At 53.7% G+C, this 18,191-nt stretch overlaps 1 protein-coding gene across 1 annotated transcript; it reads left to right on the top strand.

Annotated features, from left to right (window-relative positions):
- Nucleotides 1-12,734: 12,734 nt before the first annotated feature.
- FZD7 (frizzled class receptor 7) lies at nucleotides 12,735-17,117 on the top strand. Its single transcript, XM_077319164.1, has one exon. It carries the CDS (start codon nucleotides 12,874-12,876, stop codon nucleotides 14,530-14,532), a length of 1,659 nt encoding a protein of 552 aa, XP_077175279.1. The 5' UTR covers nucleotides 12,735-12,873; the 3' UTR covers nucleotides 14,533-17,117.
- Nucleotides 17,118-18,191: the final 1,074 nt, after the last annotated feature.

Below are 18,191 nucleotides of genomic sequence, written 5' to 3' on the forward strand. Positions count from 1 at the left end.
CTTAGGCAGATGGTGAGTGGGTGGGCAGGAAGGGATGTGCCAGGGTTTGTCCCTCATGGCTCTTCCCTGCAGCCCCTCCCCTCTTATTCCATCCAGGCCAGGCTGGAGTGTGGAGATTTTTGGTGGGGGAGGGGATCACTTGGGCATGAAATTGGGGCCACTGTGGGTGGGCAGGTAGTTGTGAGTTCCTGCCTAGTGCAGGGGGTTGGACTAGATGACCCTGGAAGTCCCTTCCAACTCTCTGATTCTATGATTCTAAGTGTGCATGTACACAAACGCATGTGCACAAATACCTTGAATGTTGGTCTTCAGGGTGCCTGGCTGCTTCAGACCAAGATGGCTACCCGCCTGAATCTCTCTTTAGGAATGCCAGCTGGCAGGGATACTCCTTCCTTACCCTCAATGCTTCAGCAAATGTCTCCACAATGGGGAACGTTCCTCCTGTGGAAGCTGAAACCCAGCAGTAAGGAAGACGAGTAGCCCTAGAATAAGGGACATCTGGAAGTCCTGCAAAGAACAAGGGTCTGAATGAACACGGTCTCCTTTGGCAATGCCATCTCACTTGCACAGGGAGAATTGCTGCGTTCAGAGGCAATAGTTTAATTGGGAAGCTGAAGAGCGCCAAGAAACAAAAGCTACAGGGTTTCCCATCAGCTTGCCAGGAAGGGGGAAATCAAAGCAACTGAAGCTATTTTGTTTTTCTTTCTGGTCAGATTTTGAAACCCAGAGTCTTTAAGGGCCCCCCCCCCATCCACCCACCGGGCAAGTCGTGGGCCTGGAGTCCTTGCAAAGCAATCTGAGCCATTCTCAGAGCTGGGGGAGGGGGAAGGAGATCTCCGGCAAACAAAGGCTTAGCAATCCTTTGAAAGGCACCTGGAAAATCTTGTCTCAAGTAACAGCTCTCTTCTTTTGTGCTTTTAGGGGTAAAGCATTTCCACAGATTGTGTGTTCTTCTGGGGTCACTTTTAATGAAGAGGAGGGGGACTTTTCACTACTACCCAAAGGAGTCTCAAAGCTCTTACGATTGCCTCCTTTTTCTCTCCCCACAAGAGACAGCCGGCCTGGGGGAATCTCTGAGAATTGGGACTTTTCTGGAGTACCAGGGAAAACTTCCAATCAGAGCTCTCCAAGGTCAAGGAGCAGCTCCCAAGCGGAGAGGAAGAGCAGCCCCATCTCAGGGCTTCGGCTGGCATCCTGCTGCAGAAACGGACCACAATGAGACCAACATTTAGACGACTGTTTTGACCCAACATTAAATTCATATCCGCTTAGGGTTGCCAGCTGTGGTATTGGGGGTGGGTGGGGCCTGAAGCGTTCGGGGCGGAGCCTGGGAAGGACGGGGTCAGGGGAGGGGCCGTGGCATGGTCCGGGTGCCCGAGAGCCCACCCTCAAACACCTCCCTTTTCCCCAGGGGAACTGATCAGCTGTAAAAGCGGGGGGCTCTCCAGGCCCCACCTGGAAATCTGTGCTTGATGCCTCCCTCCCCTTTGAATTGTTCAGTACACACTTTTTATTGATCGATACCCCCCTTTTCTCCCGGGAAACTTTCTCTAATCTGGAGAACCAGGTTTGATTCTCCACTCTTCCACATGCAGCCAGCTTTGGGCTAGTCACAATCCTGTTGGTACTGTTCTTGCCAAACAGTTCTCTCTGAGCTCTCTCGGTCCCCTTTACTTCCCGGGTTGTCTGTTGTGGGGATAGGAAGGAAGGGCGGCTGGAACTGGGGGTCCCTTCCAGCTCTATGAGTTTCTGTGAGACTCCTTCAGGTAGTGAAAAGCAGGGTGCCAAAAGCAACTCTTCTTCCAAGTGGCTTCTACCATTCTCCGCTCCACCCTTTTCTCCTCTCTGCCACAATCCTGTGGGGCAAGATAATTTGGGGTGTGATTAGCTGGAGGTCTCCCAGCAAGCTTCCACGGCAGAGTGGGCATTTGAACCAGATCCTCAGGGGAGACTCGAACCAGGATCTCAAGCCTTGGCTAACCCCAGCGTCACCCACCCTCCCTCCTCTGCCCAACAGAACAGCCCTTCCTCACCTAATTGACACAGGATTAATTAATACAACCCATAATGATGACAGCCAGATTAACTCCAACTCTCCACAGCCTTCCTGGGCACCCAGCAGGCTTCCTGCTAAATTAGGAGTCATGAGAGTATAATTATGTGATGATTTCTTGTGTCAAAACATTTATTTATTTATTTATTTACTTGCTTGTTTATTTACTTATTTAATTGACTTACTTACTTGCCACCCTCTCCTAAGGCTCAGGGCGGTTCACAGGAAATGTACAGGAACAAGAACAGTACATCAAACTTAATGACTATATTGAATGAATCGCATAGAATAATGGAAGGGACCTCCTGGGTCATCTAGTCCAACCCCAGCACTATGCAGGACACTGACATAATAATAGCAGTAAACAAAGAAGATAACATTCTAACAGAGTAACAATCTTCACAAACCCATAGTGGGTCAGTTCAGGCATATGGATTCATGAGAGGGAGATTTGGGGGCCCAGTAGGTGTTGTTTAGCTTCGGTTCGCCTCAGCCTAACGCCTGGCCGAGGAGCTCCATTTTGCAGGCCCTGAAAAATTGTTTTAGTTCTGTCAGGGCCCTGATCTTCTCTGGGAGCTCCTTCCACCAGGTGGGGGCCAGGATGGAGAAAGCTCTGGCCCTGGTTGAGGCCAAGCGGGCTTCCTTGGGGCCAGGGATAAAAAGCCGGTTGGAGGAGGTAAAGCGCAGAGCTTTTTGAGGGGTATAGACACAAAGGCAGTTTTCTCAATTAAACTGGGCCCAGACCATGTAAGCCTTGAAGGTGAGTACCAGAACTTTAAGCCTGATCCGGAATTCAACTGGGAGCCATTGCAGTGGAGGATGGGCCAGATGTGGGCCTCCGTGGTGTTACTGGGAGGACCCTGGCCACTGTGTTTAGGACCAGCTACAGTTTCCAGATCAAGGCCAAGGGCAGGTCTCCACAGAGCAAGTTGCAGAAGTCCAGAGGAGACCGTCACGTGGATCACTGTGGCCGGGTGTCCCAGGGCCAAGTAGGGCACTAGTAGCTTGGCTTGGAAAAGATGGAGGAACTCCAACCGCCCTGCCCTCATGACCTGACCTTCCTTTGAGAGGGAAGCGTCCAGGATCACGCCCAGATTCCTGGCGGAGTGAGCCGTAGAGAGCTGCACACCATCCAGGGCAGGCAGACGTGCTTCCTCACTTGGTCCCTTCCTAACCAAGCCACAGGACCTCCGTCTTTGCAGGGTTGAGCTTCAGATGACTGCTTTAGGCCAGGGGTGGTCAAACTGCGGCCCTCCAGAGGTCCATGGACTACAATCTGCTGGCAGGGGCTCATGCGGATTGTAGTCCATGGACCTCTGGAGGGCCGCAGTTTGACTACTTTAGACCCTCAGCGAACAACAGTTGACCAAAGGCCAGACGGATTCTAACAGAGTCACATGGGCAGCCGGGTTGGTCTGACAGGAGAGCGCCAACTTTGGGAGGTCAAGGTGACCCGTGGTTGGTCCCGGTACAGACTCTGCCCAAGACGAGCCCTCATCCTGGCTGCAAGAGGCCCCTCCGAGAGCGGCTCCTCCTGCTTATTATTATTATTATTATTATTATTATTATTATTATTATTATTATTATTATTATTATTATTATTATACCGCTCTTCAAATAGGCTCGAGGCAGGTGTAAACCATTTTAAAATCCTCCATAAATCTAAAAACAGTAAACACCATAAAACGATAAGCTTGAGTTGCCCTTGTCCTCTCCTCCCTTTAGTGCTGAATGTTAATTGATGCTTTTACTGCTGATATGTTGCAAGCTGCCCATATCCCTCAGGGGAGGGAAGCATATAAATGGAACAAAATAAACAAATAAGTCAAGTTATCAGGGATGTCTGGAGGACTAAGAGGGGATTAGGCAAATTCATGGCAATGACTGTCAATGGCTACTTACCTCAGTGCCTCAATGGAGTAATTTGAACATGGGCAAAAGACAAACATTTGTGTCCAAAGACACCTAAAGGCCAAGGAAGCTTTATTCATGAACTGCCTCTGTGTGCAACCAAGCCACAGGACCTCCGTCTTTGCAGGGTTGAGCTTCAGATGACTGCTTCAGCCATTTTGTCACTGCTTCCAGGCATCTGGCTAAGATTTCTGAGGGGGAATTGGGGTGGTCATCCATCAGGAGGAAGAGCTGGGTGTCATCTGCATATTGGTGGCAACCCAGCCCAAACTTTCGTACCAGTTGAACAAGTGGGTGCATGAAGCTGTTAGCATCTGACTTCCTGGCAGCAATTAAACAACTCCCTCTGAGGAACCTGAAATGCAACCCGGGATCATACTCACAAGCAGAGTGTAAATGTGCAAAGGGGCAAAGCGCCAGCTGCTTAAAGAATAAAATTGCTTTATTGAGGAGACAAATAACTTTGTGTGTGTGTGTGTGTGTGTGTGAGAGAGAGAGAGAGATTCCTAACAGTCTAACTGGAGGGCATGCAGAGAGGAAGAGTGCCCAAAGTATAATATATAATCATTGTTTCATCCAGGCAAATTAATTATTTTGTATATTTTCTGTTGTTGCCCACCTTGAGCCAGCAGGGGGAAAAAGTTGTTATTATTATGCTAACACTGATGCTACCTGTAAGATATTGTTCATATGCTGATGAATCAGGCCCACTACGGATTTTTCATATCCTGACAATCCTGGATGACCTGCGGACTCCTGGCACAGAGGAGAAAGTGTGGAATGTGCGGCCAGAGGATGCAGTGATGGCCACAGGAATAAGCAGTTGGACTGGAGGGACCCTCCCTGGACTGACCCAGCAGGGATCTTCTGAGGGTCTTCTCAGGGGAGCTGATCTCTGTAGTCTGGAGATGAACCGTAATTTTGGGGGACTGCTAGGTCCCATTTGGAGGCTGGCGTCCCTCCGGGAGGTTTGAAATAAAATCCAGAAACAATTATCTATTTTCAACTTTTTATACCACCTTTCCCCGAGAGCTCAGGTTAGCTCACAACATATTAATATAAAATTAAAGCTAAAACATTAAAGACCAGTTTATATCAATAGATTCAAATGAGTAGCCGTGTCGGTCTGAAGTAGCACAATAAAATCAGAGTCCAGAAGCACCTTTAAGACCAACAAAGATTTAATCAAGGCGGGAGCCTTGATTAAATCTTTGTTGGTCTTAAAGGTGCTACTGGACTCAGTTTATATCAAGAACGCCTTGTCTCCGGTATGAGGGAGAGGGAAACAAAGTGCTGTGATATTCTAACTAGGGCACGGGGGGATGTTGTGGGCCGTGTAGGAAGACCTGTAGTAGCTGATGGTGTTTGTAGGCCTGGTGGACCAGCTCTGTCTTGCAAGCCCTGTGGAATGACCGTTTTAAGTCCCCCAGGGCCCTGATCTCACTCGGAAGAGCATTCCACCATGATGGCTCCAGCACGTGGAAGGCCCTGGCTCTGGATGAGGCCAGTTGCACTTCTACGAGTTTGGGGATTTGGGGCAGATGTTGTGTGCTCGGTTGCAGATTTCCCTGCAGGGCGTAAGAGAGGAGGCAGTCCCACAGGTACGAAGGTCCCAGAACATTTAGGGCAGGGGTGGCCAAACAGTGGCCCTCCAGATGTCCATGGACTCAATTCCCATGATCCCCTGCCAGCACTAGCAGGGGCTCATGGGATTCGTAGTCCATGGTTATCTGGAGAACCACCTTTTGGCCACCCCTGACTTAGGACCTTAAAGGTAATTACCAGCTCCTTGAACCTGATTCAGTCCTCAACCTAGTAATCAAATGTGCTCTCTTCACCGGTTCCTGTAAGGAGCTGGCCTGCTGCATTCTGGAGTAGTTGAAGTTCTTGGATCGGATACCAGGGCAGCCCTGCCCTGCACAGAGCGAGCCTCTGTAGCCAAACCCAGAGAGGAGCGCTGCAGGGAGCACGGCAGCCAAGTCGGATGCCAGCAAGCAGGGCCTGGCAGAGATGGCAAGAGGCGGGCAGCATTGATGGCCTGGGCCTCTGTCGATAAAGAGCCACCCAAGACCACACCCAGGCTCCTGTCGGTGGCCAGGGGGAATCCCCGAAGAGCCTCAGCCAAGGGCTGCCCTCCTGTCCTACCCAGTCTCCACCTGAAGCAGACTTGGCTGAAGATAACCACTTTGTGACCTCGGAGACTCCTCCTTGTAAGATGCTTCCAGGCCAAGAGCTGGTGGCCCCACCAACCTGAACGCTTCTTGCTCGATTTCTGGAACTGGGAGGCAGAACTGGCTCTCTGCCCCACCCCCTCCAGCTCTAAGCCTTTCCCGGCAGGCCTCCCAATTTCGGTCAGCCTTCCAGAGTCCTCCCTCCCACCCTCTCTTGGCAGGGGACTCTGCAGGCCCACAGTCATGCCGGTGATTCACAAAGCAGCCAGTGTGCAGCCCCCAACGGCCTGGGCCCCCCCTGCCCGCAGAGCTCTCCTTTTGTCTTCCGGGCCCTCCCATATGCTCCTTGTCACTCAGCTGGGGATGCCGGGGACCTTGGGGGGGGGGGCCTGGGTCTTTGTTTGCATTGGGCCTGTGAAGTATCAACACTCCCCCCTAATGTCCAGATGCAAACAACGGAGCAGCATTTCCCCTGATCTCAAAGTGCAAAAAGACCACAACCATCGACGTTTAAAGCCGCAGGTTGGATTTTCGAGCGAGGAGTCCCGATAGGATCACACTTCCAAAACGACCTGGGTGGCATCTAGCCGAGTCACAAAGTTTGCATTGTCCTTTTATGCCGCCCGGTCAGACAGACGTGACTCCCGGATGATTGGAGGGAAAGCGATCCGCGACAAAGTCTGGAGAGACCCAATTGAGCACAGATCAGCAGCTGATAACCCTGGAGAGGGAGGACGGGTCGGTCCACACGAAGCCCTGATAATCCCTGACTAGCAGCCGCTGTCTGCAGGACGCAACATGAAGTGGAAGCCGGGAAATAAAAGGGCTTTGTTCCATTAAAAGCCATCAAGGAGGGCTGGAAATCCCAAGCCGCGTAATCTGGAAACGTCACAAGAGCACCCACAGAGCGGCGGCCGGATTATCGCTTTCCTGCCTGGTGGAAATAAATTTGATGTCAACTGGATTAATTACTGGGCCATTAGGCTGAAGTTCCAGCAGCCACCGGGGAGGCCGTTCATCTGAGTGGATCAAACTTCTGCTCCGGAGGGGGGACTCTGCAGAGTCAGACCCTGCGGAACTCCCTCCCCCTCGCCAAACCACCCTCCTCAGCCTCCACCACCCAAATTCCCCCACCCAGAGCTGGCAACCCGAACGCCGATCAAAAGTCTTACAGCACGCCACCCCCGTAGAATTCTTCTGCAACGAAAATCACCACTCAGCAACTCAGTTGTCTTGATTGCAGACACACAGCAGGTAGAGGTCAGTTCGTTATCAGGCTCTGTCAAAATACCAATTCGACAAGGCTCACAGCTAGGGCTGCCGACTCTGAGCCCATTTCCGCATGAGGAAAATCTTCCTGCACAGCCACATGATGTTGCTGACATCCTGAGGCCAGTAGCCGGGTCACGATTTGGCCATTTTTTGGCCATTTTTAAATCTCAATTTTGGGAACCCAGAAAACTGGATGTACCACCCTAAATTGCATGAACCACCGGTGAGCCACCAGTGAGCAACTAGGGATAAGACCAGGGGTAGTCAAACTGCGGCCCTCCAGATGTCCATGGACTACAATTCCCAGGAGCCCTTGCCAGCATTCGCCAGCGAATGCTGGCAAGGGCTCCTGGGAATTGTAGTCCATGGACATCTGGAGGGCCGCAGTTTGACTACCCCTGGATAAGACCGTATGGGGGCGGAATCGTGCAACGTCTCGGGAGCTTTGTCCCACCCTCGCTCCCACCCTTCCTGCTTTATTTTTTTGTCTTAAATGGCGCGATCCTTGTTGCAGCGGGACTGTAAACTTCCAAGGTGTAATAAAATCTTCTTTAAGGTGTCCACGGTCTTCTTGGGATCAGGCAGGCAAAACACAGCCCCATTTTTGTTTTCTGGAGACGGGAAATAGATGGGAAAGGGGGAGGGGCAGGAGACTGAGCAGCTTTTTCCCAATCGTTCAGCCATGTGTACACTTTGTTTTCATAGAATCCTAGAGTTGGAAGGGGCCATACAGGCCATCTAGTCCAACGCCCTGCTCAATGCAGGATCAGCCCTAAGCATCCTAAAGCATCCAAGAAAAGTGTGTATCCAGCCTTTGCTTGAAGACGGCCAGTGAGGGGGAGCTCACCACCTCCTTAGGCAGCCTATTCCACTGCTGAACTACTCTGACTGTGAAATGTTTTTAAGCCTACCATTAGCACAAAATGTATTTCGAGGCTTTAGTCACGTGTCCAGCCTTCTCACAACTCAGGCAGGCAAAAACAGTCCCGATTGCATCTTCGGGAGGTGGGAAATGAGCTGGGAAAGGGGGCGGGTGATCTGGTTGCCTTCTGCCAATCATACAGCGGTCTGAGCAGCGCGTTTTAAAGCCAACCATTAGCACAAAATGTCTTCTTGGGCTCCAGGGACAATGTGCAGCATCTCAGAAATCCACCCAGACAGAAATAAAGTGCAAAAAAAAAATACAAATTCCAAAGGGGGGGACAATGCTGTATCATTCTGGCATTTCTACATAGTCGTGGGGCAGTGTTGATTTTATTCAAACTGCATCTCTGTTGTGGCATTACCACATAGTAATGTGGAAATGCCTTTAAAAAAAAAATTCAGAGCTGGGGGGGGGAGAAAGTTTCAGTCCACAGAACTACTGTGTTGTGATTGGTGGCTTGCTGTGATTGACAAGCCAAGGAATGGAGGGAGACATTCATGTTGTTTTTACTTACAGCCTCGTCAGGAGGCAAAACGTTGTGGTGGGGCAGAGGGAAAACGTGAGGAGGGCTGCAAAGATGAGATTCAGCATCCCATTGGTCAGCAGGAAGCCACTCGCGTTTAGCTGGATCTCGGGTGGGGTGGGGGACCTCAGTGGAATGCTATAGAGCAAGGGTAGTCAAACTGCGGCCCTCCAGATGTCCATGGACCACAATTTCCAGAAGCCCCTGCCAGTGAATGCTGGCAGGGGCTTCTGGGAATTGTGGTCCATGGACATCTGGAGGGCCGCAGTTTGACTACCCCTGCTATAGAGTCCACCCTCCAAGGCAGCCATTTTCTCCAGGGGAACTGATCTCTGTCACCTGAGATGAGCTGCAGAAGGGGGGGGGTCCCTGGGTTCCACCTGGAGACTGGCACCCCTATACACAACTTCTAAATCCTAGGAGAAATCTAAAAGCAGAGTTCTAGAACACAGGAAATCAGTCCAAAATACCAGCTGTAAATCAGTAACTAACAGAGGTGCTTCCACACAAACATTATAGCATGAAATATTGAAATAGTTCGAGAGAAACAATAAAGAAATAAGTGCGGACAAGTGAGTGAGTACAGAAGGGGAAAATCCTGGATTGCTCTTCAGTACGTTTAACAGAATCCAGGACCACTTACATGAAACTGCCTTATACTGGATCAGGCCCTTGGTCTGTCATAGTCAATACTGTCTACTCAGAGTGGCAGCAGTTCTCCAGGATCTCAGGCAGCAGTTCTCCAGGATCTCAGCCTTTCACATCACCCACTCTCAGATTCATCTGAAATGAGAGATGCTGGGGGATTGAACCTGGGACCTTCTGCATGCAAACCAGAGGCTCTTCCACTGAGCCACAGGCCCTCTACAAAGAAAGGAAGCATGCCTCTATTCTGGCTGAAAAGGGGCACTTGCTCTCAAAGCCAGTAAAACGGATGCTCTACGCCCCTGCAGGTAACGCTCCTAAACCATCTTCACTTGACTAAGCTCTATGTGGCTCCAAGAAAATCAGACATTTTAAAAAGGAAACTGACTCAGTAAACTATGGACAAAAAGGCCCGTCTCAGACTTCTACAGTTACAAATAAACAATGAGGGATGTATCTCTGAAGTTCAGCTCAGAAGCCAGTCAGATCTTGCCACATTAAAGATACCTTGCGACATGTCAACCGGGTAGCTGCAAAAATAGAAAGGCGGGGGTGTTGTCTTGCTGTAACTCTTTTGGGTTGAGAATGTCCTGCATGGCTGCTTCCTTCCCCAACAAACCTGAATCCTATTTTGGCTACATTTCGTAAGTCTGACATTGGAAACCACAACATTTAAAATACTGCGAGGGGATATTTAAAACTTATGGGACATTCAGTTGCAGATCTAAGAGTAGCAATTCTCTTACAAAAGCATTTCTAAGGGAAATTAAAAGAGATTACAGCTGCTAATGAAGCTCAAGAAAATGCACCCTCCTGGACTGAATCAAGATCTAGGTTTCTTGTCTCATTAACAATGTTGGTTTCTCTACACTTGCCACCCCTCTGCACAATCACACCTAATCCAATTGCATGATTCAACTAGGTGTGATATGTAAAAGGGTAAGGTGTGCAGAAATCAGCATTGATAATAAGACAGGAAACCTAGGTCTTGATTCAGTCCAGGAGGAGGCAGTCATTCACTTCCTACTGTCATTGACCTGCTATTGCCGTTTGGCATCTAAAATCACTCCACTGTCCAAGTTATAAGGACAGAAGGACTCACATTTTAGCTGTATCTGAAGAAGTGAGCAGTGACACACAAAAACTCATCCCCTGCCACAAATGTTGTTAGTCTTTAAGGTGCTGCTGGATTCTGGCTCGTTCCTACTGCTACAGCCAGACTTAACATCGTGACCAATTTCAATCAAGCTCCATTCCAGCTTTTCTGCTCAGCTAGCAAAAGAATGGAGTTAAACTATGTGTAGAATTATGATATATAGATGTCAGGGGGGGAAATTAGTCTTGAGTAGATCAGCAGCTGAATGAGATGGAGAGTTGCCCCTCACTGCTGGTCTTCTAGCAGCAGCTGGACAGATCCTTCTCCTGGATGCTGAAGACTGACCCTGCCTTGAGCAGGAGGGTGGACTAGATGGTCTGTATGGCCCCTTTCCCACTCTATGAGATTCCCAGAGTCCTCTGAGTACAGATAGAGTGCCCCAGCACGCCATGTTTTAGGTCAGGCAGGACACGTGCTTCACAGCAGTTTCACACTCCCTTCGATGGGAAGGAGGGAAGGGAGAAAGGATGGATTTAAATCCTGAAATTTCATCTGGAATTTCTGCTCCCTTAGCCAGAAATGTGGGCAGCATGCACACACGTGAGAGTAACAGCCCCCAACACAGAAAAGTGGGGCACACTGTTCCCTGGGGAGGTCTCCAGCCCTCTCAGAATCTGATGAGGGAGAATAAGGTCTCCTTGCGGTCCTTCCCTGTTCCTTATGACAGGGGTAGTCAACCTGTGGTCCTCCAGATGTCCACGGACTACAATTCCCATGAGCCCCTGCCAGCATGTGTTGGCAGGGGCTCATGGGAATTGTAGTCCATGGACATCTGGAGGACCACAAGTTGACTACCCCTGCCTTATGCCTTATGAGACTTCTAATAGTTTACTGAAGGCCCCTCTTTCTCACAGGACGCCCAATGGGACATGCAATGGCCAACTCTTCTGAAGACGTGGGCTTAGAGCCTGAATGAAACTTCTGTTAGTAAGCTGGACTCAAACCCGGTCCCAGCCCATGAGGACTTTGGCAGCCTGGGACCCCAGGAAGCGCTGGGGCAGATCAGACGCTTGAGGCCAGGGGTGGTCCAACGGCGGCCCTCCAGAGGTCCATGGACTACAATTTGCTGGCAGGGGCTCATGGGGATTGTAGTCCATGGACCTCTGGAGGGCCGCCGTTTGACTACTTTAGGCCCTCAGCGAACAACAGGGTTGGTCTGACAGGAGAGCGCCAAGTCTGGGAGGTCAAGGTGACCCGTGGTTGGTCCCGGTACAGACTCTGCCCAAGACGAGCCCTCCTCCTGGCTGCAAGGGGCCCTCCCAGAGCGGCTCCTCGGGGCTGGCAAGTCCCTGCAGGGGGGGCGGGGGGGGGTTGGGGGCGGAGGGCCTCGGGCCGGACACCAGGCTGCCCCAGAGCCCCCCCCCCCTCCTGGCCAGGGGGACTCCGGTCCCCTTCCCCGTCCGGCAGGCTGAAGGCCACAGCCAGGGGAATCCCTCGCCGGTCTCCCAGACGAGCACGAGGCAGGCCAAGGGGCTGAGGGGCCGGCGCCTCTTCCCGGGCGGCCACCAGGCAGCGGCCCGCCTCCCCCGCTCTTCGCCAGCCGGCCCGAGCCTGCGGAAGGGCGCTCGACGGCCAGCTCCCCACGCCCCGCCCGCCCGCCCGCCCGCCCGCCCACTTCGGGCCCAGCTGCCGCCCCCACCCACCCACCCACCCACCCACCCACCCCCCGACGGGGCCCGCAGCGCCTCTTCCCCGGCGGCCGACCCGCGCAGCCTGCGCCAACTTCTCGGCCAGGAGGGCGGAGGGACCCCCCTCCCTCCCTCCCCGCGGCCTCTCTGAGCGCGGCCAATCGGCGGGGGCAGCGCGCGGTCCGTGGCGCGCCATTGGCGGCTGGGGCTGGGCGGGGCTGGGGGGTGGGGCCGGGGGGCGGGGCCGCGAGGGGAGGGGCGGGAGGGCGGGGCGGGGCGCCGAGGCCGCTCCCCCCATAAAGGCCCCGCCCCCGCCCGCCTCCTCCAGCCGCGGCCCCTGGGCGCCTCCACTCGCCAGCCAAGCAGCCAGCCGGCCGGCCGGAGCGCCCTTGTGCGCCGCGCCCCCCCCACCGCCCCCACCGCCTTCGCCGCCGCGCCCGCCTGCCTGCCTGCCGGGAGAGCCGCCGACCCACCGCCGCCGCCGCGGCCGCGAGGAGGAAGCCGGCGCGGGGCGCGCGAGGCCGGCGGAAAGTTTGTTGCGCGGCGGCGGCGCGGAGCAGATGCGCTGAGGGCGCGGGGCGGCGGGAGGATGCGGCGGGCGGCGGCGTTGGCGGTGGCGCTGGCGGGCGCCGTGCTGGGCGTGGCGCGGGGCGCGGAGAAGGGCGTGTCGGTGCCGGAGCACGGCTTCTGCCAGCCCATCTCGATCCCGCTGTGCACGGACATCGCGTACAACCAGACGATCCTGCCCAACCTGCTGGGCCACACGAGCCAGGAGGACGCGGGCCTGGAGGTGCACCAGTTCTACCCGCTGGTGAAGGTGCAGTGCTCGCCGGAGCTGCGCTTCTTCCTGTGCTCCATGTACGCGCCCGTGTGCACCGTGCTCGAGGCGGCCATCCCGCCGTGCCGCTCCCTGTGCGAGCGCGCCCGCCACGGCTGCGAGGCGCTCATGAACAAGTTCGGCTTCCAGTGGCCCGAGCGCCTCCGCTGCGAGCACTTCCCCGTGCACGGCGCCGGCGAGATCTGCGTGGGCCAGAACACCTCCGAGGCCGCGGCGGGGGCGCCCGGGGGGCCCACGGGCCAGCCCAGCCCGCGCCCCCCCCCGGCCCGCCCGCCCGCGGCCCCCCCCGGCCCGCCCGCCCCCTACGCCTTCTCCTGCCCGCGGGCGCTCCAGGTGCCCCCCTACCTGGGCTACCGCTTCCTGGGCGAGAGGGACTGCGGCGCCCCCTGCGAGGCGGGCCTGCCCAACGGCCTCATGTACTTCAAGGAGGCCGAGGTGCGCTTTGCCCGCCTCCTGGTGGGCATCTGGTCCTTCCTGTGCTGCGCCTCCACCCTCTTCACCGTCCTCACCTACCTGGTGGACATGCGGCGCTTCAGCTACCCGGAGCGGCCCATCATCTTCCTCTCGGGCTGCTACTTCATGGTGGCCGTGGCCTACGTGGCCGGCTTCCTGCTGGAGGACCGCGTGGTCTGCGTGGAGCGCTTCTCCGAGGACGGCTTCCGCACGGTGGTGCAGGGCACCAAGAAGGAGGGCTGCACCATCCTCTTCATGATCCTCTACTTCTTCGGCATGGCCAGCTCCATCTGGTGGGTCATCCTCTCGCTCACCTGGTTCCTGGCCGCCGGCATGAAGTGGGGCCACGAGGCCATCGAGGCCAACTCGCAGTACTTCCACCTGGCCGCCTGGGCCGTGCCCGCCGTCAAGACCATCACCATCCTGGCCATGGGGCAGGTGGACGGCGACGTGCTCAGCGGGGTCTGCTACGTGGGCATCTACAGCGTGGACGCCCTGCGGGGCTTCGTCCTGGCCCCGCTCTTCGTCTACCTCTTCATCGGCACCTCCTTCCTGCTGGCCGGCTTCGTCTCCCTCTTCCGCATCCGCACCATCATGAAGCACGACGGCACCAAGACCGAGAAGCTGGAGAAGCTCATGGTGCGCATCGGGGTCTTCAGCGTCCTCTACACGGTGCCCGCCACCATCGTCCTGGCCTGCTACTTCTACGAGCAGGCCTTCCGGGACACGTGGGAGAAGACCTGGCTCCTCCAGACCTGCAAGAGCTACGCCATCGCCTGCCCCGCCCACTTTGCCCCCATGAGCCCGGACTTCACCATCTTCGTCATCAAGTACCTCATGACCATGATTGTGGGCATCACCACCGGCTTCTGGATTTGGACCGGCAAGACGCTCCAGTCCTGGCGCCGCTTCTACCACAGACTCCGCTCGGGCGGCAAAGGGGAGACTGCGGTATGAGGGTCCCCCCCGGCCCCCTCCCTCAAGGGGGCTGCTCTCGGTTTCTTGTGCGGGAGACACGAGAAGGCAAACGGGGTGGAAGGGAGGCGGAGCCTCCAAAATCGGCCTTATTCTTCACCAACAGAGGGGGGAAAAGGTGATGTGCAAGTGAACCTCCTCGGCCACGTTGGAATTGCGCAGTATTAAGTGTCCTTCCTAAGACTGTTCCCGGAGACCGGACGTGTCTCTCCCTGTGAAGAGCTCTCTTCTGTTTTGGGGGTTGCGTTTGGAATTCTTTGGCCAGGAGCCCCACAGATTCTGCTCAAAGGGGGACGCTGGAATTCTTGGGCCATGAATGTGAGTTGGGGGGGGGGGCCACAGCTTACAAAAAGTGATGTCTTTTCTAGGGTATATCCACCGATATTTGGGGGGGGGGATGGGAAGGGTGGAGTTTGGGGAGTGGGCGGACTTCAGTGGGGTAGAAGGCCATGGGGGTCCACCTTCCAAAGCAGCCATTTTCTGCAGGCAAGCTGGTCGCTGCTGCCTGAAGTTCGGTTGTAGTTCTGGGGGCATCTCCAGCCACCACCTGGAGGTTGGCAACTGTACCTCGTTCCCCTTGTCTGGTTGCCCCTGAAATCCCAGTTCCTCCTCTGCCAAGGCTTGGCTTCTCTGTTCTCCATTTATGCCGAAGTCAGGGGCTCAAGCCTTTTGGGGGCTCCCTGTATATTGTGGAGGCAGAGTCGTCCCTGCTGACTGGGGCCGTCAGGGGAGCTTCCCTCCGGGGGATGCCCCCAGGGAAGCAAAAAGCCACTTCTGTCTGCCGCAGCAGTTTAAAAAGTTTTCTTTCCCCTGGAATCCTCCTTTGGCCAAAGCGGTTGGGGGGGCGGGAGAGGCGCTTCTCGCTGGGCTGGGTGACGTGTTGTTGGTTTTTTCCGGCTCTTTCCTCTCTGGCCTTTCCTCGGGGGAGACAAAGGAGAAACAGAGAAGTGTGGTTTTGTGTGGTTTCTTTCCCCTCCTCCCCTCTGCGGCTAAGTGGAAGCCTAGGGTGGGGGGGGGGGGGTTGAATGGGCCAACCTAACAAAAGAATTTGGGGAGGTTTTGCCTTCGTTCCACATTCCTTTGGCCTTCGGAGGGGGAAAGGAAGTCTCCGAAACGGCGGCTGCTGCTGCTGCTGCTTTCTAACCGAAGGAAATCCGAGACCTCCTCCCCCCTCCCCCTTTTAAAAACACTGCTTTAATTCAGAACACCTGACAAAACAGCCACATAGAAAATCTGTAAGAGCAGCGCGGATCAATATCTCCTTTCTTTTCCACCGGCCCCCGTCGCCTTGTTAATTATATCTTGCCCTTTGAGGCAGGAAAGGAGGATTAGAGCATTTGGCAACTAAGCAGATATCGGCCAGTGGGGACGTGAGCGGCTAGTCCTGGACCCACGCGTGGAAAATCCTTTGGGGTTTGCCTGCTTTAAGGCGGGACTAGATCCGTGGCTGTTGTGCAGCAGTGAGGGCTCTCGGGGAGCAACCTGGCTGGAGGGCTCAGTTAGGATCCAAGGAGAGCCCCACTCCCACAAGAGACAACTCTTGCTCCTCCCAAGGGGATCCTGGCCTGGGATCTACCAGTCGAGGCTCTGATCCTGGGCACCCTTGCTTGGGAGCAAGTCCCATTCAGTTGGGCAGTAGAGCTACCGGCTAAACATGCCGAGGTCCCGGCCCTGCGTCCTGTGGTGTGACCCCCCCCCCTTCAGTCATTGGCCTCCTGCTGATTGACATCATCACAGATAAGTTTCCTCTTTGCTTGTGCTCACAGTGCAGAGATCAGGACAGGGCAGTAGTTTGGCGTGTCCTTAAGATGTGCATTCCTTTTCTTTAAAAAAAAAAATCAGTGTTCTGGGCCTTTAAAAAACTTGATCTCATAATCTTGTACTTCCAAAATAAAAATGCAAGCCTGTTTTTTAAAGAATGCATCGTTATGTAATACAACCGAAAAGCAATTAATTTAAAAGATGATTTAAGAGTCCTCTAGAAGGAATGGGGTTTCTTGACATTTGAAGAAGGAGCGTGGAAAGCACCTGATGGGAAATTTAATTTAGCTTTCTCCTCCCTCCAGTTTTTTTTTAAGGCTGTTGTGAACTTAAGGGGATTGGACTTCTCCCCCCCCCCCAGAAACTAATTGGAGGATGGTGGGTTTTAACAGGCCTTATTTGTGTTCCCCCCTCCCTCTCGAGGACCTCAGTTGCTTCCCCTCTTTCTCTTTAATGAGTGGAGATCAGATTCTTGCTTTAAAATCCCCTTTAGAAAGGAGAGCTGGCAAGGGTGAGGGCAGCCATCAAAGGCAGGATTTCTACATTTGGGGAGGAAGCAGGGAATTGATGAAGCTCTAGAATTGATTTCTTGGGTTCAGCGCTCCTGTATGGGTTTTTTTTTTGCCCATTTAAATGTGCACAGGACAAGCTGAAAGTGCAGTATGTATATTTTGTAAATCTCACATTTTTTGTAAGAAAAATATATGTATTTATGTTTTTACTTGGCTCTTCCCTCCCCCAAGGTCTGTGTAAGACCCATTTTCATTATATGTACAGAACACAAAATAAATGGATTTTTAATACAGTATAGTTCTTATTGGTTATCCTGCATTGCTCAGGCATTTTAATCCTGAAGAGATTTTCCCCTTTCACTGATCTCTCTGCAATTAGAAGGGTGTAGACCTGTGTAGGGTTTCCCAGGGAGCCAAGCATCTGCTAAATCAAAGTGGCATCAAACTTGCATTTAATTCCGAAGGTCAGGCTGTATTCAGACGTCAGAGAAAACCCCCAATGTTTATTTTCCGTTCTCTCTGTACTCCTTCCCCTCCCAAAGAGAGCCGAAGGATTTCTGAACCTGGGAGTCCTACCAGTTTTGCTGTGACGTCCCAGTTTACTAACTCAACTGGGCTTTGTTCCTTGCTCATGAGCTAGGATTAGGATCCCATTGTGTTCTGCTCTTGGAGTGGGGCTGTTGCTCTGGGACTTTAAAACTTTTCTTTCATCTGCCAATCATGCTAAGGAAGTTGCTTAATACAAGTTTTTGTGGGGGGTGCATTCCCCCCCCCTTCTCTGTATAAGAAGGGTGATGGTTCGACCGCTCCTAAAATTCACCCAGAATATGAATGAAGCAAGGTTAACACATGGGGGGGAGACTCACTCAGAGTAAAAACTGGGGAGAGGAAAATCAGTTTGTGCTTTAGTGCAGGGGTAGTCAACCTGTGGTCCTCCAGATGTCCATGGACTACAATTCCCATGAGCCCCTGCCAGCGTTTGCTGGCAGGGGCTCATGGGAATTGTAGTCCATGGACATCTGGAGGACCGCAGGTTGACTACCCCTGCTTTAGTAAATGCTTTTTAAAAAACAATCTCCTCTCTTATCCTTTGCCGTTTTGCCCGAATTTGCTCTTCCTTTGCTTCTGTTCTTGCTTGGGACAGTCATGCAATCCTAGGCCTGTTTCCTCTGAAATGACCCCCAAGTGGGAGTGAAGCGCGTCTGGGGCGTGGCCTTGAGGGCCGAGGAAGATGACACAGGAGGACTCGGCTCCCCCGTGATGCTTTTTCTTTGCTGGGAGACCATCTCTGCCACCCCCCCCACCCCCCCACACACACTTGGTTCCTTGGGAGGGTTACGCATAGGATCTTTGACTTCAGATGTATTT

The sequence above is a fragment of the Paroedura picta genome, chromosome 2 (assembly GCF_049243985.1).
Source record: "Paroedura picta isolate Pp20150507F chromosome 2, Ppicta_v3.0, whole genome shotgun sequence".
In the NCBI taxonomy this organism is placed as follows: Eukaryota; Metazoa; Chordata; class Lepidosauria; order Squamata; family Gekkonidae; genus Paroedura; species Paroedura picta.

What these genes read in the sequence shown, in the direction of transcription:
- FZD7 (XM_077319164.1), top strand. Translation starts at nt 12,874, where the DNA reads ATGCGGCGGGCGGCGGCGTTGGCGGTGGCGCTGGCGGGCGCCGTGCTG.